This window comes from Serinus canaria, chromosome 5 (genome assembly GCF_022539315.1).
Source record: "Serinus canaria isolate serCan28SL12 chromosome 5, serCan2020, whole genome shotgun sequence".
Lineage (NCBI taxonomy): Eukaryota > Metazoa > Chordata > Aves > Passeriformes > Fringillidae > Serinus > Serinus canaria.
The window spans coordinates 18,876,586-18,902,749 of NC_066319.1; the positions used below are offsets into that span (position 1 = coordinate 18,876,586).

At 39.8% G+C, this 26,164-nt stretch overlaps 1 protein-coding gene across 1 annotated transcript in view; it reads right to left on the bottom strand.

Annotated features, from left to right (window-relative positions):
- Window positions 1-1,036: 1,036 nt before the first annotated feature.
- Window positions 1,037-26,164, bottom strand: part of SLC1A2 (solute carrier family 1 member 2) — an 87,452-nt gene continuing 62,324 nt past the window's right edge. The window contains exons 7-11 of the mRNA XM_018907797.3: window positions 25,843-26,076; window positions 23,327-23,521; window positions 19,274-19,408; window positions 13,615-13,846; window positions 1,037-10,172 (exon numbers count right to left, since the gene is read on the bottom strand). Of these exons, the coding sequence (XP_018763342.1) occupies window positions 10,098-10,172; window positions 13,615-13,846; window positions 19,274-19,408; window positions 23,327-23,521; window positions 25,843-26,076 (871 nt within the window). The 3' untranslated portion in view covers window positions 1,037-10,097. The remainder of the gene's footprint in view (window positions 10,173-13,614; window positions 13,847-19,273; window positions 19,409-23,326; window positions 23,522-25,842; window positions 26,077-26,164) is intronic.

The window sequence follows — 26,164 nt, forward strand, 5'->3', positions numbered from 1 at the left end:
TTTAAACTTTTATTCTGATGTGTAACAGAAGAACAGACAGATTCCTTTTATGGAAGGAATTTGAATGTTCAGAGTGCACATGAAGTATGTGAGGGATGGGCATCCTGGAAAAATTCAAGAGATGAATTTTACATTAGCAGAATGCATTTATTCACAACACTTCTTGATGAGGGCAGATCAGGACATTTTTGCTCTGGTATCAAAGTGGCAGCAGACAGATTTGCTTTTTCAGTAACTCAGATTCCCTTTTTGCCCAAAGATCCTCCCAGCACCACATCAGGACTCAGTTCGTTACTGACTCAGAGGGCAGACTGCCAGCTGAGGCACTGCCAAAGCCACTTCCTGCCATGCCTGGATTTCTCTGGAAATGTCTCAAGTGGATGATTAAGAAGCAAAGAGCCCGGGGTTGTGCAGACTGTGGGTGCTCGCAGCCGAGGTTTCGGCCGTGCCTTTATCGCGCACCGGTAGCTGAGCTATTTCCGCAGCGCCTGCTACTCCCAGCGCCCGTCAGCCTTGCAGCTTTCTCTCCCTGCTTGGCAACTGCCACTCCACAGGGCCACGGCTCACTCCATGAGACCTCTCAATTTATGTGTTAAATACTGTTGGTCTCTTTATAAAGAACTCCAGAAGTTCCGCTACAGGCTTTGTTGATTATTTTTTTTAGAAAGGCTAGGAATAAAAGATTTATTTTTTAGCAGCCAGGGGAGGGAAGTGGGTTTCTAAAGCAACTGCAGCCATTGATTTGTGTCCTCCTACTCTTCTAACGTCTTTTCACTTCTTTTCTTGCCAAGAATTGAAGTTAGTGAATCCTGGCCTTTGTGGAAAATGAGCTCATTTGCAGCCAGCATCCTGAAATATTTGGAGGATAAAGTGAGGGGTGAGATTTTTAACTCTTTAGTAAAGTCAGGTCCGTCTTCTACCCTGCATGTAGTTCTCAGAACAGGCAGCCTCTCTCATCAGACTGCTTTATCTAAACTCCTAAAGCATTCCCATATCGAGCCCAGGCTGAAATGAAAAGTCGCAGATGTAAGCTGTGAAAATTATGAATCAACATTTATTGATGATATGTACATAAGAGGTACAACACTTAGTGAAATATTATATTCATGACTATTTCCAGTATAGAAAGAATGTCTAGTTTGTTTTATACATGAAAGTTACAGGAATCAGTTCACTCTGTAAGAATGCATTAAAAGCAAATGACTAACAATCCTTGTCAAGAGGAAAGGATCTGAACTACAAAAATAGATTCAGTCTACAGGGCATTCCAACTACAATGTACAAGAACAGAGCCCAGGGTTGGGAGAAATTTTACCATCTGCATTTATTAATTTCTAAACAAACTGTGCTATAGATACTGTACAGTATGTAATTTCAAAATCTCAGAACTTTCTGAGTGTAAAGACCAACCTTATCCCTCTTCTTTTTAATCCTTTTTACAATAGAACATCGCAAAACATTCCAGTTCATGCCTGGTCACCTTAAAGAAGGGGCAATTGATGATGAGCAGGCAGCACAGAATATTCCAGTCTGCAATTCATCCTGAACCATCACAATGGGACTCACCAAGCAGGATAGTTTCTGTGCTTTGGGGCCTAATTTTTATTTCTTTCTGCCTAGAGGGGATGATTCTATTTAAAAGACTCAGGTCCAGAGAATCTAGGAATGAATCAGCTTCTTGTTGCTGCAGGTTTTTCTCACAGATCTGAACTGTAGCTCTGATATCAGATTTTTGCCACTGACTGTAGAGTTGATTTGTCTGTTTCTATGATCAGACATACTTTTGTAAATAACAACCACAGTAGCTTTAGAAGCATTTAGTATGGCATTTATTTTCCAATAAGTGCTAATATCCCTTTTAAACAATGAAAGAAACAGTGCCCCATTGCCCATGAGTGTATTCACCTTTCTCAGAGACTGTTCCTGCTAGGGGGATGAAGCAGAGGTTCCTACTCGGACTCCTCAGCACTCTGGAGAGAACTGGCAGCCCCTTGCTGCCTGCAGGCTTGCCCAGTCACAGCTGTGGGACTGCACTGCTTTCCTGGCATCTGTGGTCAAGGAGTGACTGGAAGTGCCTCAGAGGGATCCTGTGATGCTGTGAGGTGACTCAGGGCTGAATGATGCACAGAGCCTAAGGCAGCCTGGGCATCCAGCAGGAATGCAGTTAGATGGACTTTCCCTGATTCACTGTGCCAATTTAAACAGTGACTTACCAAGCTTCTGGTGATAAAGAGTCCAAACATTTGAAGCAAACAAGAAGAAAATAGAACAGAAACTTATCATTCCAGGTGAACATTAATTCTTTACGTCGTAACAAGTGTATTCACCAGGCAGCAAATCTCTGCTGGGATCACTTTGACTCACTGCCAGGGAACTACACACATGCAGCTTCTAGTACACACCATACTGGTTAGATATTGAAAACTAAAATTAACATATTTACAATGAGCTGGCTGCACACATGATTCTGAACGTTATTAAAACTGGGTACTCCATAAGAGACAGATAAAGTAGTTACTAAGCTGTGGAATCTAATCAGTTGAATGGTCAAAAAGAAACAAACCCAGATACAAATGAAAAACAGAAAGTCGAACAAAATTTTAAAACACCGTCTAATTTTCTACTATGGCTCAACACACAGAAACCAATTAAATTAATTTAAAGCACAGCTACACATACTGTATACACCATTTCACTGAAATTACATGTTGATAGCTACATTATCTACACTAAGTGCAGAGAGGCACTGGACATCATGCTTCAACAAAATGTCAAAACTGGTATCAATAAGGTTTTACACCTATTAGTAACTCGGCACTACCCTACCTGCAATTCCTATTAAGTTAATACCTGTTACATCTGATTTAAAATACAATATAGATCAAAATACAAGGGTATATCAACACACTTCCTACATATATATCTACTAGAAACGTAGGCTCCAAAACCTCAGCAGAATAACATGGCCCCACAGATTTCTGAATAGCTGAAGAGATACCCAGTATCAGTCACACTGGGACAGCAGTCCCTCCTATTCAATGTTTTCTTTGCTTTGAATTACAGTCAAAGAGCTAGTAGGCCATAGAAGTTTTTGTTTGTTTGTTTGTTTGTTTGTTATATAGTTGTTATGAATATTTATATTATTTTATTTTTATTCCTCCAAAAACAGTTCTTTATTAATTGAGTTGAAATTATTATAGCCACGACCTTATTGCCAACAGGTATTTGCCTAATGGGAAGAAATTACCAAAATGAGAAGTAACTGTCATTTGGGTTGAAAAATATAGTGGTTATTCTCTTAAAAATACTTAAGAACACAGGAGGTATTTCTATGGATGCTACCCAGTTACATTGGTCCCATGGTGGTTCTGTTGGTCCTTTTTCAAGAAGGCAAAATTAGGTGGCAAAATCCTGAACTTTTTCCACAGGCTGAACTCACACACACTGTATTGTAGCAAGATGGATGGGGCCTGACAACGTGTTTTTTGCCTACCCAGATGTATTTTCTATAAACTGCATTCTGAGCCAGTCAGTTATACATTAACAGGTCCTAAGGAAGAACTGCAGGATTTGGCAAAGGTAACATCAGGAAAAATTATAAAAGTGAGGGACGATCGCCCAAGACAGTCAATCTAGAAGATTGCTCAGATTATTATAGCATTGTTCCATGATGAACTGCAGCATTTAAGGACATCTTGAAATTCCTATATGTGTCTTGCATTTTGTGCTTTGTCTATAATTCATCACCAAACATAACACAAAAATATTTCATTGATCCTAAATGTCATAAGAAAACTGATTTTGTTCTAAGGTATAGATCACCTTTAAAGGATTATTTCCCTACTTAATATGATCCCATACAAAACGTTCTAAGAAAATATTTGTGTGTCTGTAAATTACAGATACTAGGTAATTTAATTCAGTCTACACTGTAGTTTCCAGAGAACAAGTACAAACCCCTAAAACCTGTATTATTCTTAACTAAATCAGTGTTGAGCACACAATATTTAACACTATACACACATATTCAGCTTTTTCTGATGCATTCTACAAGCAAGAGCTCATACTGGATCATAGGAAATAAGATATATTTAAGAAAGGAGCAGGATATGTTGGATGGAAGTGTATGCAGTTTTCTTTAAGTAGGAAGGACAACCTGTAGTACACAAGAACTCACAAGTCCATACAAAACACCAGCATGGAAATGCTATAATCTACAATACTGACTGCACAATCAATATGCAAGCACAGTTTGCTTACAGTCTTTGAAAAACTGTAGAAAAAATGAATGGAATAGAATGATACAAAAATTCCAGCAGACTACACTCTTTATGTACAAAGCAATATACAGGTACGAGACAATCCAGGTTGTGTGATGCTGCCTATGACAGCTTCCCTTTGTGCAATGGTGTGTGCCACAGAGCATCATTAAAAACAGTTGCAGGACTCCTGAATGGTGAGTGGAAGACTAGAAGGACTGGATGCTCTAGCATTGATCAGCATTGGCCCTGAAGCAGGATGGAGTTAGAAGTGAAAGGAGATCAAAGGTTGGGTTAAGTGAGAAACCTCACAAGCCTTCTTGTCTCCCCAAATCTTGTGCTAGGCTGTTGGTTATTTCCATCCTGGACTAGTAGAGACCTACTCAGTGGCTCAGTCATGTGCTCTAGGCTTTTCCAATGTTTGTAACCTGGCTTTTTTGCAAGACTCCTGGTTGCAACTGCATAACCACTTTGTTAGATTTGTACCAGCTGTTAGTGGGGAGTCACTGGGTTTCCCCTAAACAGGAGAAGATGTCTCCGGGATGGTGGGCACCTGTGAGGGACACTTCCTCAGGACCTTGTGCCAGGGAGGCCACTCAAAGAGAAGTAAAAGAATTACCAGGACCTGGACATCAGCAGTGGTTTGACTCATTCATAGCAGCAGATTTCCACTGAACACAAAGTATGACCAGGAGGAAAAACGGAGGGAGGCACCCACTGTAGAGCCTGTAGCAGGCACTGCTGCTGGGAGCTTCCCCAGGAGTCCTGCCTCGGGTCTGTGCAGGGCTGGGGGGAGACACAGCCCTGGTGCCCATGGAGGAAGAAAGACTGATGACTTTGGAAGGAATATGCACCAAATACATGAGCAAGAACATGAGGTTTTCAAAAACAGCATGGCAAAGCTGAACAAGTAATGTACAGCTTGACTGCCTTCTTTGACACTTCACTACTGTAAATCCTTTGTTCTTTTTAGTACTTGAAACTACACTCCCTATACCATTCTTTAGGCAAAGGAAACTGGGTAAATCTTTTCCCTTCAAAGTCACCAATATTATTGGAGAGAAAAAAATAAGAGAAGAATGCTTTCTGCTGGGAACAGGTGATTCTACATAATCTTACGTGGTGAGTTATAGCTGAGGTGAACTGTCCCAATGGACTATACACCTATCATAATGGCTAATATGAAAAATATCTTAATTGTGGCCTTAAAAGTCACAGTAATAAAATCAAGATAGTCTTCAGGCTCATAACAGAATAATATTACAGTACATTTTTATAAAGTGCCCTTATTTATCCTTCTGTAAATTAATTCAAATGCAGCAATAAAAAGAACTGAATGGAAATTAAAGAGATGAGAAACAGTTATACCTTTACGTCTCCACAAAAGGAATCTTCTGAGCCCAGTACTAAAGCTCAGAGTTTTTTTAAAGATAGAAAGAGAAGTGAATGTCAGAGGGGAGGTTTAATATTGCCTGTAGTTATGGGGATTTGTGTGACTGCTCCTGTGTTGCTACAACAAGGCTGCAATAACACAAGTGAAGGCAAGGAAGCAAAGAAAATCCAGGCAAGTCACTCGAATAAATTTGTTCACATGCTGATGCCTCAGCTTCTCAGATTAACCGTCTACTCTTCTGCGTGTCTACTGCCAGAACACCAGTGGCCCTGGGAGTGATGGAAAACAAATTAGAAATCTATAATACTACTACTCTTAAAAGTGGCAAAAAAGTCTAGAATTCCATGTGCTTTGAGAAAGAAGTGGAGATCAGCTATATCCCAGAAAAAAAAAAACATGGGAAAAATCTGTAATGAGAGTGATCCTTATTTTTGTGCTGAGTTTAAATTCAGCGCTGGACTTGTAGCACTGAAACAATTAGGTATAAAAGAAGTATCTTGGCAGAAATCTTTTCCATGTGAGAATCAACTTCATTATAAATAGCAGACAAAGACTATTCCCTAGGATGGGATTGTGAAATGTCTTATAACTTAACAGAGTCAGGAAGAGACTTGACTTTTTCTGGAACATTGTGACTCCCACAGATTTCAGTGGGGCTTTCACATAGTCAAAGCATTGCAGGCACAGTTTTTACTACTGCAAACAGTTTTCCAAAGACATAATAAGTTTCTTACCAATTCAAATAGAAAAAGCACATTTTGCAATAGGGACCAAGTGGCTTTGGCCCTACCTGTTTGAAGAATCTTTGTCTGTAAAACCCACACACATTTCTTAAAAGGCTGGTGCAGACGTTGTTTTCCAAGGGAAGCTAAGAAGAAAGAAGTGGCAAAGTGCTCCATCTCTCCTGCAGATCTAACATCCAGCATGCCCTACTTTCAGTGAACAGATACTATGAGAATACTGACCCAGCTTCAGCAGCACATGCATGAAGCAAATGTGAAAGCATGGATGTAATTTTATATGTAATGAACTGAGTTTTTGCCTGGTCTAGACTCTTCCATGTGCCAATGGGCTGCAAGCAATCCAAAGGCCAAAGAATATCCTTGCTGCTCAGACAAAGACAGGGGAACTGACAAAGCAGAAAATGCAGAAAACAACGTTAATATGAACAACACAGAAACCAAATGACTGCTCACGGATCATTTTCTTTAACTTTGCCACCCCAGCAGATACAAAAAATTTGCCAGATGAAAATGAATGCATTGAGACTCCTAGTGAAAGTAAAAGGAGGCTGGCCAGTAACCAGCACTGCCTGCTGAAATGTGAACCTTGGATTAGCTGAAGTGGATGGTCCCTGGGTTATTTTCTGTTTATTTAGTTAAGTAGCAACCCGGCCTCGGGGAATGAGCAAATCGAGAAATGAAAGCCAAGAGTGAGTTACATTTTCCCACATAAATGGAAAGCTTTTTGATGATTTAATACAGTGCTGCACTGGAGTAACACTATATTAAATATTCAGTCAGGCTACAAGCAGAGGAATACACGAAACCCAACATTTCTCCTTCTCCCACATCCACATTTAAATAAAGAAATACCGTCATAATTATATTTTGAAAAATCCCTGAGTTACTGTATCTACAGAATTACCACTTTAAAATCACAGTCTGCTATTCTAATCCTATCAAAAGATCCAAATTTATCCTTCCATTTGTGGGTGGAGTTTCTCTAGCACTGCATTCCTTCCTTCCCTAGTCTCCATCCAAAGAAGCACTCTTCAAAGGGCATTACATCCCAAGTGGATAACTGTAAGCATATTCTAAGTGTTTCTCAATATGTAATTTTGTGGAGCTGCCTGATCACATGTTGCTGACATTCCTGTTTGTTTCCAACTGCTAAACAATTTCAAATGACAGTTAAAAGAACATGGACCAATTTTCTAAAGCTACTTTCAATGCAAGCAATCAGTGTGGCTGCTCCTAAGAAACTGCTGTGGTGAAGAGGACAAAGAAATCATCTATTAATGGGTGAGCTGTGCCATGAAACAGCTCAAGAATGCTGGATATAAATCAGGGTAAATGCTGTGTGTTCATTCTTGGGTAGAAGTGCCCCTCGAGGGACAGCAAATTTCACTTGATGAAAGCCAGCACCCTCAGAGTAGGGAATATTTTACAGTACCTACACACCATCCCAGGCACATTTCTGGCCCATAACCCAGGGAATGCTACTTGGGAAGCAATAGGTGGACACAAGTTAATTCTGGATATGCTAATAGCAATGACTGAAGAAAACAGCTACAACCTGCTTGCCACAACTGGCTACAACCTGCCTGCCACTTCTCTGAATAATCTAAAATCCCATCCTTCACCAAAACATAAAAAATAAAAAATAAAAAATCCTCAAGATCCTACAGGAGGCCTTTGGGAAAGGCCTCCCCCTCTAATACATGTTAGAGGCCTACAGAATTCACAGTGGTTCAATATTGGTCAAATTATATAGGCCATTTTGCTTAGGATTTGCTTGGCCATGGCATTCAAGTGATGACAAAAATACAGTGGTAAGAAAAATATTCCACGATAAATGTTTAAATGAGGGATACTCTGACAATGGACTTGATCTTGCACATCATTAATCATGCAAGTAGCCTTGGCTGGCTTAGGTCCGTGTGCAGTTTCAGAGATATTTATATGAATGCAGATGAACAAAAGCAGATTATATTTTTACTTTAATAGCTTCTACAGAGCCAAATAACACTCTACAGTTAAACACATTACTCCCCTTTAAACCCATGACTGGTCTGAGCATAGACACTAAATGGCCTATTTCCATAAACGTTTGAACTCTGTTTCTTGCCATTTTTAAGTTACATATGCTCAGATTATGATTCATTCTGAAAACTTCTGAGAGTCCCCCCCCAAAATTGCACAAAGCTTGTTCTGTGAGAAGAACCTTCTAAGACCATGTGGCTCAGCTTTGCTATGGAACATTGCTAACAGTATAATGGCATTCACCAGGATCTTAAAATTGCTAAGTATTAACAAGCACCTTTAAAAAAATTTCACAAGGTGTTTATTCTCATTGCAATTTCTTCTTACAGGTTGAGTCAGATATAGTATGTTGATCAAACACTGTCTCATGAATTCAGATGCCATGTGCTCAAAGAAACATTTCTCTGACATTACAGAGTTATATACTTATTACTCTGCAAAAGAGACAGAGATGTAATTCAACATACTGGCCTAAATCCTGAAATTCTGGTTTCATTTTCATTCAGTCCTAAGCCTGGACAAATTCTCTTAACCTTTTATGGAATTTGGTTTAGCAGTGAATTCAGGATTTAGCCACTCTATGAAACATGACATACTCGAAAGAAGGCTTTCACTTCATAGCAAATGCTACTGATGATCATTTTCAAAAATTCTGTAAGAGTAGTGGATTCAGAACTTATTTGCAGCTCATTATCAAGTACCCAATCATGACATCCATAATCAATCTTAGAAGTACCTTACTTGAGTATCCCATGCTTGGGGGAAACTCCTCTGACATCAGTGGAGCAGGGTGAATAGTAAGGTACCACCTAAATTGATTAAAAATGGCACAGCTGAGTCCATGGTTTTCTGTACTTTGCACATCAGCCATAGATTTTAGTGAAGGAACTACTACCCCTGTAATTATACTGCCTTGTATTGCATGGTGCATTGGGGTCACAAAGCAGCACAGCCCCAGCATAAAAGAAAGGCTGCACCTGCCTTTCTTTTCAGGACATCTGATAAAAACACACCACCACATGCACATACAATTTGAAGGTCTTTTCTTGATGCTAAATTTTAGTTGTACTGATCTAACAAAATGTCTGGGACAATTTATTGACTTCTATGCATTAATCCTGCCCCTGGATCTAAGCTCAGTTTAAAGTACAACTAGGCACAAATATACAGTGCTTGTTATTATCAAAACAAATGGAAATCTTTATGGATGTTTTCAAAAGGTATTTTAGCCATACAGTGATGAACAGATCAGGTTTGCCACAAGAGTCACCAAAACGCTGGAAGGCTTACGTGGTGTTATGTTTCTCTTGTATCTGTGACCCTGAGTCCCTGTAGTGAACTGTACTGGCACTTTGATCTTCCCATTTTGCAGCGTTTACATTCTCTGTGTCTTGAATGAAAGGGAAAGTGAGCGAGAACACATGGCACTGCATGGAGCATTCTCCAGGTGCATCATCCAAGCAGTAACACAAGGGAGACAGATGGCTATGGATCATTGCTTGGCAAAGACAATACAATGACTTGATGAGATCTTTGCTAAGTTTCAGTTACAAAATTAAGCAGAAACTGTAGATGTTAAATAGGGAGAAAAAAAAAAAAAAGAAATCTTCTTAATCATGGTATCTTCTGCCACAAGATAGCTTCAGGACTTATTAAGGATGCAGCTAGGAATCTCTCCTCTTAGTTTTCCCGTTTCCAAGGCTCTTCCTCAACAACATTGAAGTCTGCAGATTTGCCATTGGTTGCCAGTGTTACCTGCAAGTAATTATCATCAACAAGCAACTTAAAGGCCAAGGCACTTTGACAAGAAAAGTAGTGTTTTATATGGAAGATTATGATATTTACAGGAATTACATACACTGTCACTTATTATACAAGTAAAATGTATTTATTCAGAATTCACAACACTCCCAAATGGTGAGACTCCTTATCATTTATTAATTAAAATGACTAGAAAACATCAGTAGTAGAAAAATGTTCCACATTTTCTTGAACTTCACTGCAGTTTTGTTTTTTTTAAATAAATATGCCAGATTCTACGCCTTTCTGTCTCTTGTAGATTTCTCTGGATAATGTCAAAAACAGATTTCTTTTTTAATGTTTTTTCAGTGGAATTCCTTAGCAAAGCTGCATATGCTGATGCAACAACATGAAACATATGCAAGGCCAGAATAAACATAGATGTGTGTCTATACAAACTCACCTACAATTACTCCACCTTTAAAGAAATTGAAGAAAAGACATGTTGTGAAAGCATTGTTCATCACACCATTGTAACAATGGAGTGAATGATTTTGACTACAGTCCAATTAAAAATTCATAGTAATGCTAAACTGGTCTCACATGATGTACAGCAAAACCTCACTCTTTCCTGTAAAGATATATGCTGGAATTTTTAGGTTTTAAGTATGGTGAAAGACCTCTAGAGATCTACCAACTCACAGTGAACACCACTCAATGTGTTCCATTCCAGAGACCACTATAAATGAACCCGTGCTTTAAGAAAGACTCTCCAGCCAAATGACTTTGAAAAATCAAAAATCAAAAAGATAAAATGTCAATTTAACTTTACAAAAGTGATGTAGATCTTGATAAAGTGAGAGAATCTTTCATTTATTCTAAATGGATGGCTTATTTTTTCCTAACTTACCTTGTAAGTTAACATCTTCAGCTTCAAATGAAAACTTAAAGACAGAGCTGAAATTCCCCATGCTGGATAAACAGGATGCATGGAAGCATTGGGACATGGAAACATGACAAAATGCACTGATTTTTGAAACAATGTCAAGCTTTTTCTTAGATAATTGGAAGGGGAAAACATGCAAGTACAGGAATGAACAGCTTATTCAGAAATGAAAATCACACAGTCACGTGAAATATGATAATAAAAAAATACAAAAATATCATGCAATAACAACCACTCTAACCCCAAAGGCAAACTACTTATTAATTATGTACATTGACCATGCAAAATTATAAACTACTAGTGTTACACATGGAATATATTACAGAAAGTAAATAGAAAGGGCATGCTAGTAGATTAGCTTTTCCATATCCTGACCAGAGTTGCAGTAAGCTTTTCAACCCACCAGTGCATTGGACAGGATGAAGAGATGGCTTTTCAAATTTAACAGCTGGCTGTTTCAAAGCCCCAGATCCTACTCTCAGTTGCCTTTGCAAGTCTAACACTTGGGAGTTGCAGACCACTTCAACATGATCCAAATGCTTTGCAAGTGCCAGCATATATTCATAGCTCATCAATTAGGTCACAAGAACACATCCTTTTGGCAGCTTGCAGACAGAAAAGAGAAATGACCTGCTCAAAGTCAGTCTTGTGCTCAATCCAGTAAAGCCTGGCTCTTTTCAGGAGACTGAGACTGTAAGCAGAGCAAACTGAAAACAATTAAAAAGAACAAACATTTCTTGCTCATAAATCACTGGTCCCAAACTTGAATTAAAGGGTGTGCTTAGGATGACATACAGCACCATTAATCCATGGGTTTGAGGCAATCTGCTGCCTCAGTAGAGGGAAATGATATGAGAAGCTGAAGGAGGAAAAAAAAAGTGCAGCAAGTATTGATTTCATCAGCAGGCTACTATTTTTTAACTTGACTTGGATTTCTCTGCAAATCTGAGAAACTGGGAGCAGATAAAACTATCAGTATTCAGTTGCATAAACATAATCTTAAATCCAGCATTGTCTATTTAACTTGAAAACAGTTTTCAAAAAATTCCAAAAGAAGTTATCTAAAAAGTGTGTGTGTGCACATGCTCTTTATCTTTCTTTCCAGAGAGTTTTTTTTCTTCAGATTTTAATCTCTTGTGTCCTTGCCTTTTTTGAGAAATATAAAATAATGACAATTCTCAATTTTGTGTAAGCATGTATTTTCTTTCCATTTCCGGTCTTATTTTTTAAATTTTGCAAATGGAAAAAGAGTGGGTCTGAAGAGAAAGGGGAGAGCCATGACAGAAAAAAAAGATGCTTTAAAAAACACTTCATTGAAACCTTGGGAAATTCAGGGAAAAATCAAAGATAAGATGAATGCTATTTGGTTGCTTTTCTGAATTCAATATTAATTTTTCCCCTGAAAATTCAGGTTTGGCCTGCATTCTCAGGAAGAAAGCATTAGGGGAAAAAAAAAAAACATTCTAAACATTATCAGCCAGGCTAGGGACAAGTGAAAATGACAGCATAGGATTGTATTTCCAATAGAAATGGTGACCTGCTAATGAACTTAGCGCAGTCATTCACAGCTAGATACTGGTTCAGTTGTGGCAACTGGAAGGTACAAGAGAATCTGTTTGGATAAATGGCTAAGGTAGGCTGATTGGCAAATCCACTGTCTCAAAGACAGGGCACAGCATCAGACTGGAGCATTAATCAGTGAAAAAAAAAAAAAAAGACTGTGAAATTAGGAAAAAACACTATGAAATGAGAAGTTCCACCTTGTTTTACTTTCTTTTCTCCTCCTTTTCAAAAGCTCTCTCTGGATTTCAAACAGCTCCATCCCAGTGGTGAGTTCTTAGAGAACTTTTAACCACTACCCTCCTGAGCTGTCTTCACATTCAACTGGTGGGGTTGCTCAAGCTCACTTCACTCTGATCAAGACGCCATTATTAGTATGAATATTGCATGTTAGTGACAGCAAGGGTTACAGAGGGGAGAGTGTTTGTGCCTTAGTGCCTTGGGAAGGAGTGCTGGCAGAAGAGAAGCAGAAGCGTGCTGTGTGAGTGCAGGAGCATTCTCGTGCTAAAGCGCATTCAACGTGCCGACCTCCCAACAGCATATCATGAAGGCAGCCTGCAAGTGACAACACCTGCATCCAAATTGCAGCCATCCTTCATTTGGGTTGGCAATTAGGTTCTCTGCTGCCACAGAAAATTAAGTAAATGTCCATAGAAGGTGATGCCATATTCTCTGTGTCTTGGCATATTCCATAATACGCTGCATCTTGCCTTTTGATATGTAAACAAAGTACATGATTTTCTCCCATCAAATGACAAGTTTTATGAAGAGTGCAAAAATACAATCTTTTGAACTGCTCAAACACATTCAAAATGTCTGGGGTTCATGGACCTTGTTGTCACGTTGTTATTTGCAGAACGATTTGAAAAATACATGCAGGTTAAAAAATAAGATAAAATAAAGCATGCAGTGCTATATACATGTCTCAATATCCATAAATGTGAAAGGTACCTTGCACTCATCTACCATGACTGAGTTGTGAGCTGCAAAAACACATTGGTTTGAGTTGTTTTCCCTATGATTTTTCATGTCGTCATAGATTGACTGAGTCTTGGTCATTTCAATGTCTTCATGCCCTTTATGATGGGAATCAATGGTGTCAAGTTCTGCCTTGGAAAGGTGGTAGACAATGCCAGCACCAAAAGAATCCCCCACTACATTGACTGACGTTCTCATCCGGTCCCTACAAAAGAAGGAAAAGGCAGAGGCTGAATGGCATGAGAGGAAGAAAAAGTAGGGCAACGCAGCCCTGATTAAGGTATGATTACTGCACTTGTTTCAGGAAGCTTAAGGTATCTTTTTAATAGAGAGATGGGAGCTTTCAAGGGAAATGGGAGAAGTTTGTTTTCCCAAGGGACTTTTTTGGACAGGGAGGATGTTCAAACTCCCATGTCCCAGCTGCTTATTCTCATGGAGTTTGGCAAAGTATGGATGCTAGATCACAGCCAAACTGCAGAGCTGTGCTTTACTGAGATTCCCCATGCCTGCTTCTGGAGCTGGGGGTTTCAATACCAGGGTGCCAGGCTCACACCCCTGCCCTTTGTTTAATCTGAATTTATCAGAGCACTGAACTTAATGCAGCCAGAGAAAAGGATTTTGGTTCTGATGAGCTGATCTCATTTCTAGTATGAATTAACAAAAGGCCTCTCCCTTTACTCTGAGGGAGCAAATTATGGCGAACAAAAATGCCTGAAATATCTCCATAATGCTTAGGCTATTGAAGCTCCTCTCCTGGCTTCATCTTTACAGATGGCCATCTGTTGGTGTGGCAGCATGCCCACTCACACTCTGTGTGCCAGAGCTTGGCATATGAGCAACCCAAATATAGGTCATGGCCTACAAAATTATGAGCCTGTGACAGCATTTCACTAACGAGTGCCCCTTGTTGTAGGAGGGTGCCAACAGAGGCTAACATGCTTCATTACAAAGAAATATGTTTGTTGGCACTTTCTGGACAGGATGCCATTAAACAGACATGCTGCCTTTCTCCTGTCTTGTCTTTAGTGTGGCTCTATCTGACAACAGTGAAGTCACCCTTGTGGATTTTCCCTGACTTCAGAATTCTGCCCCAAACCTGACTAAAATTCTGCGAAAATGGGAGCTGGATCCTGCTATCTTTCCTGCTGCAGAAAAAAAAAAAAAATTTACAATCTTATTTGCCTCTTCATATCTGCACTAAACATAAAACTCCTAAAAACCTTCTGACCAAGGGTTGTAAATTTTAAACGGACTGAAAGCAGACGAGTCTAGCTCTGCCAAATAGGTCAGAGAAGTGATTACACTGATTAATTCTCAGAAGTATATTTATGAAGATTCATTTACACAAAATGGCCAGGTTGAACAGTGTGGATATTTGCCAAGTGACAAAAGCTAGCATGTAAGACCTCATTCCCCAAGACAGTGATTAATTTCAAAACAACCTTTCTAGTATTTCTAGTACTAGATTTGTGTGACATCTCCTTTTCCTGTAGAACACCGAGAAGAAAACATGTAAATATATAATGTCTCAACAGGTAAACATTCATTATTCATACTTATTCATGACCATATTAAATTTTGAGCACATTTTAACATCTTTGCTCTACACATCAGTAAATCTTCCTTTCTCAGCTGTGGAATTATAGTCCCATTCAAGTTTCTCCTCTCCCTCTCAACACTGTCATACTTACATATTTACAGACTTTGTGCTGTAATATCTGTGCTGAAGCAGCTAATTTTCTTGTTCTTTTGCTTCAAAAGAATACCCAGAGGGGAAAACCTCTACAGTAATTCCCTCGAGAAACAAACCAACAACCTATAGGAAGAAAATGTCCTTCCAGTTTTGCTTCACCCAAATTAAATGCTCTATACAGTTCTCATCCAGTGCCTGTGAAGATTATTTTAAACCTGGTCAGAGTGGTAGCATAGGAAAATAAGACTTTCTGGTGTGATTTTTAATTAAGACCATTAAATACACTGAACCTGGCAATACAACTCTACAAAAAGAACACCTACTTAATTTTTTTGCATGAGTGGTGTAAAATTTTGAAAGGATTCACAGATGCCAGATGACAGAGGGATAGTATAGCATGCCAAAAAAAGGTGGAGAGAATACATAAACATAACAGAGGCAGAATTCAAATTCTGAAAGGGTCATTTGAGGAGATGCTCCAGCTCATGCACACGTACTACTAGCTGAGAGATAAAGCAATACAAACTGCACGCTGACGCACAATGTGCTACACTGCGCCATCCGAAGGAAACAAGGAAGTTCCTTCAACAGAAACAGCAAAGTCTCAGCTGTCAGGAATCAACAGCAAAGTACCACTGACCTCTTTTGGGGCAAAGATCACCCTATGAAGAACAAAGACAATTGTGCTTACTCTTTTGTTAAAACCAACCAACCAGTCAATTCCAGGCAAGTGGGATGATGTAAACAGAAAGGAAAGTTGTAGTCTAGACCCTGTTCATTCCACCCACACTTCAACTGGGTCTGAATATTCTGAGTCTAGATCTAAGCCAAAGCTTAGATCAGAGTCAGAATATTCAGACCCAGAGTCAGAACTGAAGCAATCTTTTTCTGAGTTACTGAATGAAGGTTTAAGTACCGGATCAGCTGCCCAAGCTCATTTTCCCTAATTCCTCTCTCTTTGCTGCAAAATACCACTAATCTGGTACCACTGATATTTGCTAAGCTTGTCAGCTCACATCTGGAGAGCACCCAGTTTGTGGCTCAAGCAAAATAAGCTCATTTTATTCCATCTGTTGGCATATAATTACTGTCCTATTAAATGTCACTGCTGTGTTGTGCTTGGTTTTAAACTGTAAGAGACTGTAAGAGTTGTGAAATCCTGGGAAACTTGCCTGGTTGAAAGAGCTTACACTGGGTATGCATGCATGGGAGGCAGAAAAATTGAACAACCCTGCAGATACTGGAGAGGCTTGAGAAAAAAATCAATTTAGAAACCTTCCAGCTTCAGTTTGAAGGAGAGAGTGTCAAGTTTAAAGATTTGACATAAAGTGATCTTTGTGTTATACAATGACCAAATTACAAAAAAAAGGTTTTGGTAAGACCACAATTTGAGATGGTGGTAGTACTGTGAAATCAGCTGATGTTCTGATATTTCCTTTTATCAAAAATAATGAAAAACTCATAGAGTAGAACATTTTTTAAAACCTTTTTTATCTGAAATTGAAATGTTATTGAAGGGATGTTCTAAGTATTTGTACATGGCTGGTTGCATTTACTCATGGGTTCCAGAAAAGTGGCTGGAATTGGGTCTTATATATTTTATTAACTTTCTCTTCTACATTCTGTTAGAAATACTGCTGTAATGTCATTTAATGTTTGTACGTAAAGAAAATGTCTTTTATGCCATTTCATTTTAGATATTCTTTAGGTCTGGTTCATATGTGCAAAAGCTTGCTCAGAAGTTGGCCTGTGTGCCTTTTCTTAGTATAGCAATATCAGCAGCATCATTTTTCATAGTTCATTAGATCATTATGGCTACCACAACACAGCCACTGGAAGATGGAAAATGAAGCTATTAGTTGTTGAACATAGATTAATAAGTACAGTGGTATGACACAGAGCTTTTCACCTCTTCTTTTATCTCTTTTCCTTTTACCTCTCAGTTCTGAATCATGCTGCACTGGCACTGCTGATCAGTAGGCCATGAGGATCCAAACCCAACCATTTGGGCTGAAAGTTCTCTTGCTTTCCGTTTATTTTAGAAAGACATCTTGAAGTATTTCTTTCAGAATTCTTATCCTTCCTATTCCTACATTCACATTCAGCTGCACAGAACAGAAGTTTTTATTTCTTAAGCAAGGTTGGATTAGCCAGTGGGGACAATGCTGCTGAAATGCAACACCCACTAGTGGATCAGAGCTGCTGATAAACTTACAGCTCTGAGGCTTGCCAGTGTTGGCAGAGCTTCTCAGTCTACAGAAATATTTTAAAAATACATTTCCCTAAAAAACCAAGAAAACCACAGGCCTCTTTTGCATATCCTCCTACCAGCTGCAGAAACCTACCTATTTGCCTTACTTGGAGAGCAAAGAAAAACAGATATTTAAAATATATTTTTATGTATTTTTTCTTGCCTTCTTCCAGCTGCAGATTCCTATACCACTTTCCTGTTTTCAACTATGACATCATAAATATAATAAACCCACTGAATATCACATCCTTCCCTATGCCTGCTGTACCTTCTCATTTTACCATTCTCCATCATGATATCATGAGATTCAGTTATATAAAAATAATCTCAGTCAAGTTTTCCCTTTGCCTCCTCAAGCTGTACATGCCTTTTTCTTTCTTCCCTGAAGCAGAAATCAGAGCTGCATGTTATCCTTCAAAATTCTTAGTGACAGACCATGCCAGTAGACCCAAAATACATGTCAGAGGATTGATTTAGTCTCTTGAATTCTTATCAATAAGCCAAGAGATAATGACAGAAAATTAAATTTCTATTTTATATGCACATGTACATTCTCAACTCTGCTATTTCTTGCATAATTTTAGTTGTATATCTGGAACTGAAAGTTACCAGAAGCAGGCAGCTGAGGCTGCCAGTGTAGGAGAAAACACATAAATAGTACAGTTACATTTATGTCTCCCTTTCTGGGCACCACAGCTGGAACAACAAAAACAAATGTCTTTACTACTCAAAGGATATTATGGGGAGAGATGGCTGTTGGCCAGAATAAACCAGAATATACTGTGCTGCAGCAGTGCAGGACAATACAAAAGTGTCTCTAGAGGCCAGTACAACTTAAGGGCTACTGAGTCTCTTTCCGCTCTGCCCAGATGACAATAGGATATACCAGCTGTCAAATTACAGCAAGAGAAAGGATGTGGCCTGGCATACCCTCTGTCTGCATTTACAGCTTCTGGATTCAAGTGTTGAAGACCAATAGCCTCAGAAAACAATATGTGGGTTGGCTGTTTCTCACTGGAGGACCTGCCATGGCACTGGAGGACTTTGATCACAAGTTCTTGGAAATGAAAGCCATTCTTTCTAGTCTGAATGATCTGTCAGTAAAATGAAACTAGGGAATTACCTTCTTTATTTCAGTTTTCTTTCCTATTTGTCTTTGGTCTTTGTCCTGCCCTGAAAGAGGCTCTTTTTAAAGGTATTTTACTTCCTTATATACAAAAAGAAACCAACTTTCCCCCCTACAAGTATAATACATTTGATACTAAAAATGCCCACATCACTCTAGAACCTGCTGGCAGCATCCTGATGGAACTTGCATTTTCAGCATTCATCCTTCATTTTAGACCAGAACTATAACAAATGGAAATATGAAAGCAAAGATTAGAAAACTGCTCTTGAGGGATGGAAAGGCATCATTAGGGAGAAGATAATATAGAAGTGTGAGCTCACAAGTGTGCCAAGAAGACCCTTGGCTCACGGAAACTGACTTCAGTAGCTCTGTAAGAGTTTGTAACAGCTGAGAAGCTGCTTTCAGTGTCTCCTACTTCACTGAATAGCCCATTTGCTCCTTTGGTTTATCTGTAGAGGAGAGACTTACAGTTCTTTAAGAACAAAGGCTGTAAAGCACTGTGGACAAACATTACTTCACTGCCTTTTCTGCACCGAGCAGCAGCATCAGCACCACTTACAAAAGCCAGTCAACAGCAACAAGCAAACTGATGTCCTGAGTAGGGAGACCCACGGCAGTCAGGATCAGCAGCATGGTGACAAGTCCTGCGCTGGGAATGCTGGCAGCTCCAACACTTGCAAGGGTGGCGGTCAAACTGCAAAACCAAAGATCAAATGGGAGTAGCAGGAAGAGAACACACACTTTACTTGCACACTTGTGTGACCGTTAGGAAGGTTATATATTTAATGTCTTCTTCCCATAAAACACAAGTATATGATAAATCAAGGCAAGCTCAGGTGGTATTTTTCACTCTTGTGTTTCTCTAGAAATATTTATTAGGGGAGGCCAGATCTATGGGGTTTGTTACAAGAGTTAGAAGGGGGTTGTCTATAAGCTAGTGATGACATTCAAATCTGTGTTGTGGTGTTTTCTAAACTCGACAAACTCATCCAGGGTTTTGAATCCTGAGTATTGACCATCCTGACATACCAAAGTTTGGTGACTACAGGCTGAACTTTCAGGGTGATTAGTTTCTGTTTATTTATGTTAGCTGAAGACTGAATTGTGAGTTAAAAGCTGAGAGAAAACAGTTATTATTAAATACAGAAGAATAAAAGTCTGGTATCCAAAACTTTCAAATACAAGCCAGCAGTCTACCGAGCCTAGATACAAATCAGCCTAGATGAAAAAGCAAAATTGGTCTGATTGTTTCATAAATCCAAACCTGTGTTTGTTTTTTGCCTTATTTGTTTTGATGAAGATCAGTAGAGTGAATGTCTGAGCTTCAAATGTTTGTAAAAATACAACATGGACCATAACAAATATCAACATCATTGGGCAGTCTTACAAAGAATGGAAAATAAATTTGTCAGAGCACAAGTCAAGGGGAGAAAAACAAGGAAGAGGAGAGGGAGAAGCAGAGGGAGAAGGAGAGGAAGAGGGTAAATAAAAAGGAAAGCAGGTGAGAGGGACCAATTTGATTTTTGCTTATGCCTCAACATAGGCTATACATGAGGTGAAAAACTACTAGAGGGGCTGTACACATGCTGAGAGCTCTAACACATGCCACATGTTAGGGAGGCAGAAAATGGAGGGATGCTCTGTCTTTGGGGGGACTTCACCAGGCAGCCAGTCAGGGCAGGGAAGTCCCACAACTGGGCTGCCCAGGAATAAATGACAGGAAATGGGGCTGTGGGTGGAGCCTTAGCACCTGAAAGCATCAACTGCACCACGGCAGGTGCCATTTCCTTTCGGCTTCCTGGGGGGACCGGGGCTCACCCTGCCCCTCTCATACCCAACAAATCTGAAAGTGTGTGGGAGGGGCTCACAGCTGGTCTGTGAGTCAGAAAGGGTTAGTGAAAGAGAAGAAGCTGATAAGAGTCACCTTTGCTCCTGAAAGGAGCTTTACCAGGGCCGTCAGCATGGAAACCAAGGAGAGAGAGAGATAAATGAGGGGCAGGCTGCCTTGCTCCAATGGATATTAAGTTGATTTACTCTGACCAATGAATAAGTATAAACTCTGTGAAAGAGTATAAAAAGACAGCACGCTGTAAAATAAATATAGAGAAGCCTTCAGTTTATTATGACCAGCTGGACAACGCCAAAAGTGCTTCCAAGACAGAAAGAAGTAGGGCAGAACAGACTCTACAGGAAATACTTGCCCATTAGCCCCAGAACTCATCTGTGAGCATGTTAGCCTGATTTAGAGCTGCCAGATGCTGTCTGACTGGGTCTGGCCTAGGCTGCAGTGTGTTTGTCAGGTGTCTGGGTGAGAGTGCAGCCTGGCTCATTAAACACCCAGATAGGTCCAGCAGATGTGCAGGCAGGATGCTCTGCTCGCCCGTCAGGCTTTGCACGTGATGCCAGATCCTCAGGCACTTCCAGCCTAAACTGGTAAGGGATTCCTTCCAAATTCTGGGAGGAAATGCTCCTGCCTGCCTTCCCATAGCAGCACTTACAGACCTGGAGGGGAATGATGCCAGCAGTGTTCAGAACTAAACAGAACTTGTCGCAGCTACCCAGATCACCCTTTCCTAAAGAACACAGAAAATCAGAGGAATTAAATGGCCAGTATGAAATAACTAAGGCTGGTCAAAGGCTAATTAAGTCTTTATGAGGTTATGTCTGGGTCATTTGAATATTGTCAGTATCACAAAGTGCATATTCCACACAAAACCTAATAATCTTTCCATCATTTGTATGGTAATCTCAAGAGATAGTTCTTGTCATATTGCTGTAGCAAAAATGCATGAAGAGGAAAAGCAGTGGTTTTACAAATCGACCAAAGTTGCTCCCTGCTTTGTAAATGTCAGTTGCAAAGCTGGATACACCAGCCTGGAAATGGTGAGATCAGGAAGAGCTAATTGCTCAATCCTTAAGAGAAAGAGAAGATGAGTAACTCAGGTCCAAGCCTACCAAATCTCCTGGACAACAGCAGGTTCCTGATTTGAATTTCCCTGGTCTCTATTTAGTTTAATATGTGGCATCTCTGAAATGACTGTTTCCAGTTTTAGGAACAAATATGGATCATGCAGGTCTAGCATCTGCCTTCATTAGAAGCAGCCCTGAAAACCTTTTACAAACTTGGCTTTACTATTTCAGGAGTCAGGGCAGGAAGTAAACAAATGGAAAGTATGGAACCAGTATAGCTGGGCAAGAAACATAGAATTAGACATCCCTTTGAAGGAGTTTCTTTAGTGTTAAAAAGGTTTAATAAAAGAAAACTGTGTGGGTGAAAACGACAGGAAGAAGACAAACTTGGCAGCATTTGCTTGTGGTTTCCATTTTAACTATTCAAAATGTCAGACCTGCTGTCCTCATCAAGTTACAACTCCCTTACAGTAAACAGCCTTCAATCACTCTTATCCTTTTTTAATGGTACTTTCTTTTGTGCTTACAGATGCTCAGCTTTCTTCTGGGTAAGACAATTTGATATTAAAAACCTACAGTTAATATTTGCTGGGTTAGAGATAAAAGGTCTGGGAGTATCCAGACCAGGCCACAGACAATCTCACCCTCAGGATGGGCTATGCTCAGTCCATTATTTTTTTCCTGTTCACCAAAGTCACAGAAAAAGTACAGGAAAATATAAACACATAGAAAGATTTTCTAGGTATAATTTTTTTCTTGTAGTGTATATAAACAGATATATTCTAGAAAGTGAATGGTCTGTACATGAGTTGTAGCACACCCCTAAAAAAAAAAAAAGCATTTCATTGGACAGAGAATGCTTTATATTAGGATTGACATTGTTTTGTGTGCTGGTTTTGGCTGGAGTAGAGTTAATTTCCTTCACAGTGCCTGGCACAAGGTTGTGTTTGGATTTGTGCTGAGCACAGGGCTGATAGCACAGAGATGTTTTGTTATTGCTGAGCAGGGCTCACACAGAGCCAGGGCCTTTTCTGCTTCTTGTACAGCCAGGGTGGTCAGGGAGCTGGGGATGCAGGGCAGGAGACACAGCTGGCACAGGTGACCCCAGCTGACCAAAGGGATATTCCACACCACATGTGTGTGGAATCATCAGTGCATAAAGTGGGAGGAAGAAGGAGAAAAAGGGAGTTTGGAATGATGTCCTTTGTCTTCCCAAGTGCCTGTCACGAGTGGTGGGGCCCTGCTCACCTGGAGGTGGCTGAACACCTGCCTCTGGGAAGCAAGGAATTAACTCCTTGGTTTTCTTTGCTTGTGGGCACTTTTTCTGCTTTCCCTGTTGAACTATTGCTATCTCAGCCCATGAGTTTTCTTTTACCCTTGTGATTCTGTCCCTGATCCCACTGGTGAGAGAGTGAGTGAGTGGCTGTGTGGGGTTTGGTGTCCAGCCGGGGTCAAACCATGGCAATTGTCAGCTGCAGAAATTGACAACAACACCACCAGCATGCACTACAGCTGCAAATATAGAAAACACACCACCAGAGAACCAGGACCCATATATTAAACATTCATTTGCATATCATTAGTAGAAATCCATGGATTTCACACTGAATCCAACTGAGACGACTCAGCTGCTGAGAAGAAATCCAACCCAAAGCATTCACATTTTACAGTCTGTAGAAACAAAGGACTCTTTTGAACTGACCTCACAGTAACTATCTGGCCTCCATCCAGGTCAATTCCATTCATCTGTGCTATGAAGATGGCAGCCACAGCTTCATAAAGGGCAGTTCCATCCATGTTAATAGTTGCTCCAACAGGAAGAACAAACCTTGTTACACGCTTATCAATGCCGAGATTTTCTTCAAGACACCGGAATGTGACAGGTAATGTTCCAGCACTAGGGAGAGAAAGCAAAAAACACAAAGAAGACATAATTAAAATCAGTATAACACATACACACTAGGGAGCAAAATCAGAAATTCTAATACCATTGTTTATATTTTCTACTTCCATGTTCTGCTGTGATTTAAGCCTTTTTTAGACAATTTTTAAACTAGGCCTACATTTAGCTGGAAGTAGGACTGAAGCCAAGACATGAATGTGGCTTGATGTAAGATGAGAGCTTGAGAGTGCCTGGGTGAGTTTTTCAGACTCATTGCTGAGGCCTTGCACCACAGCATTGCACATGATGCAACAGACCCAGAGTCTGCTGCAAGAGACTCAAAATGCCTCCAACCCTGGGGGAAGTACCTGGGCATCCCCACCTGGCCTGAATGTATAGTAATCCATTGGTTTCTGTGGTTTTTGGGGGACCCTCACCACCAAGAAGACCTGATAGACAGGTTAAACTGGATGCTGGTGGGATCCACGGAGTGGTGATATTTTCTTTAATCTGCCACTCTGTTTCATTTCTGTTTCTCTCTCTTCCTTCCCTTCTTCTCTCTCTCTCATATTTACTATTAAATAATAATAAAAATCCAGACTATTGACTTTGGCATAGAGTCTCGTTTGCACCTTCATTCAGGCACAGGCATTTCTAATAAATTTAAGAACACTGATATACAGACCTGTGAGTGTGATACACAGACCTCTGAGTGTAGGGACAAATTTAAATTTCTTTGATTGTGAATTCACTCTAAATAGAGAAATTGGTATGTTTTTAAGAACTGAAAAAGCCAGGTAAAAAAAATACAATCCAAGCTGTTCCTAGACATTGGAGGACAAGAAAAAAGGATGTGAAACACAGTAGGAGGATAGGAAAAGAAGTAAAAGATGGGTGGAAGAGAAAAGCTCTTTGCACAGACACACAGTGCCTTTGTGGAAATGTTTCAGGTCATTACATTCACTTGCTCAAAATAAAACACCTCCATCTAAAAATATTGCTGAAGTGGAAACTCAAACAATGCAATGAACAAAAGCCTCAGATAAATTGTCATTTATGAAAACTCTTGGCCAGACCAGATCTCCTATAATCCAACACTGTTTATCACAGAGCACAGAATTACTGAGGTTGGAATATATTTCTGGAGGTCACAGCCACCTTGCTCAGGGCACAGGCAGCTAGGGCAGGTTTCCCACATTTCCTAGGACTGTGCCAGGTTTAGTGAATCTTCAGGGATGGAGACTCCACAACTCCTCTGGGTAACCTGTGCCAGCATTCATGCACTGTTGCAGTAAATCCCAGCCAAAAGAGTTTCCTTGTGTTCAGATGGAACTTCCTGTGCTTCACTTTGTGCTCACTCCCTCTCTTCCAGTCACTGAATATGGGCATCACTTCATCTTCTCAGCATGTCCCATCAGATATTTATGTACATCAGTGAGGTCCCCCAGAGACTCTTGTTCATCAAGGGAGAAGCTGTTCAGCAGAGTGGTTTGGGTTGACCCAAAGAGACAGCTCATTTACAGTTCTTTCAAGGCATTCTTCAAATCAAGAATGCTCAGTTTTCTTGTGGTCCATTTTGAACCATGGTTTTTTGTTTTCAACTTTTTAATTAAAATGGAAGATTAAATTTTCTTCAGAAACAAAACACTGATTGAAGGCAAACACTTCTAAATATGGTATTTAACTGAAAAACATTTTCAACTCAACATCTACTGACTGCCCCAATGCAAGACACCAATTTTAGATTTTTAAAAATTTATTACTGAGAGTTGTGTTACTTACAGACTTTTCTGAGTCTGCTCTGTGCATTGACAAGTCTAAAATGCTCAGCTTTTCACTGAAGTCAAATTATTTTGCCAAAATTGATAAAAATACAAACAGAGTTTTTTTTTCCTTTATTTTGTGAAACCTAGAAATGTTTGGTTTTTCTTTCATGAATGCAACGAGACTGGTCTTAACATGCTCTCAAAATAAATAGAATTATCACTTTTCCTAGTAGTGGAAACAAGCACAGAATTAACACAATTTGCACAAGTGATTAGGCAAATGGCAGAAAAGAAAACAGAAAAAAAAAGAAAAAAAAAGAAAGAAAAGAAAAGAAAAAAGTAGGTCTCCCAGATGTCTGCAGGTCTCTGCAGAGTTACAGCCTCTCCAGAGAATCCAGAGAAGTCAAGTGGTATTTTGATTTATTTAAACATGGCTGTATTAAAAAATAGTTTTCATTCAACAGCATGGAATGATTTTGCAGTGAAGGTTAGAACAGCAGATGTACCATGTCTAAACAGCAGGTAATAATCTGCTGAAAAATAAAGCACACAGGTATTTCTCAGGTGTACCTGGAAGCTGTGCCTAGTGCCGTGATCCATGCCTGGAAGATACCAGCAAGGAATGAAAATGGGCTTTTCCTTGTTATCACAAAGTAGAGCAGAGGCAGGAAGATCCCTCCATGGATGACAAGACCCACAATCACAGTGACCATGTACATGCCAAGCTGTCTGGCAACTACTTCTAGGTCCTTGATTGCAATGATTTTTCCACAGATGAGGCAAGCAATACCCAACGGGGAATACCTGGAGAAAGAAAAGAAGCATAGACAGAACTTGTCTTGGCAGTGCAGTCATAGGAGCTGTGCTGAACAAAACACAGACTGGAGAAGAG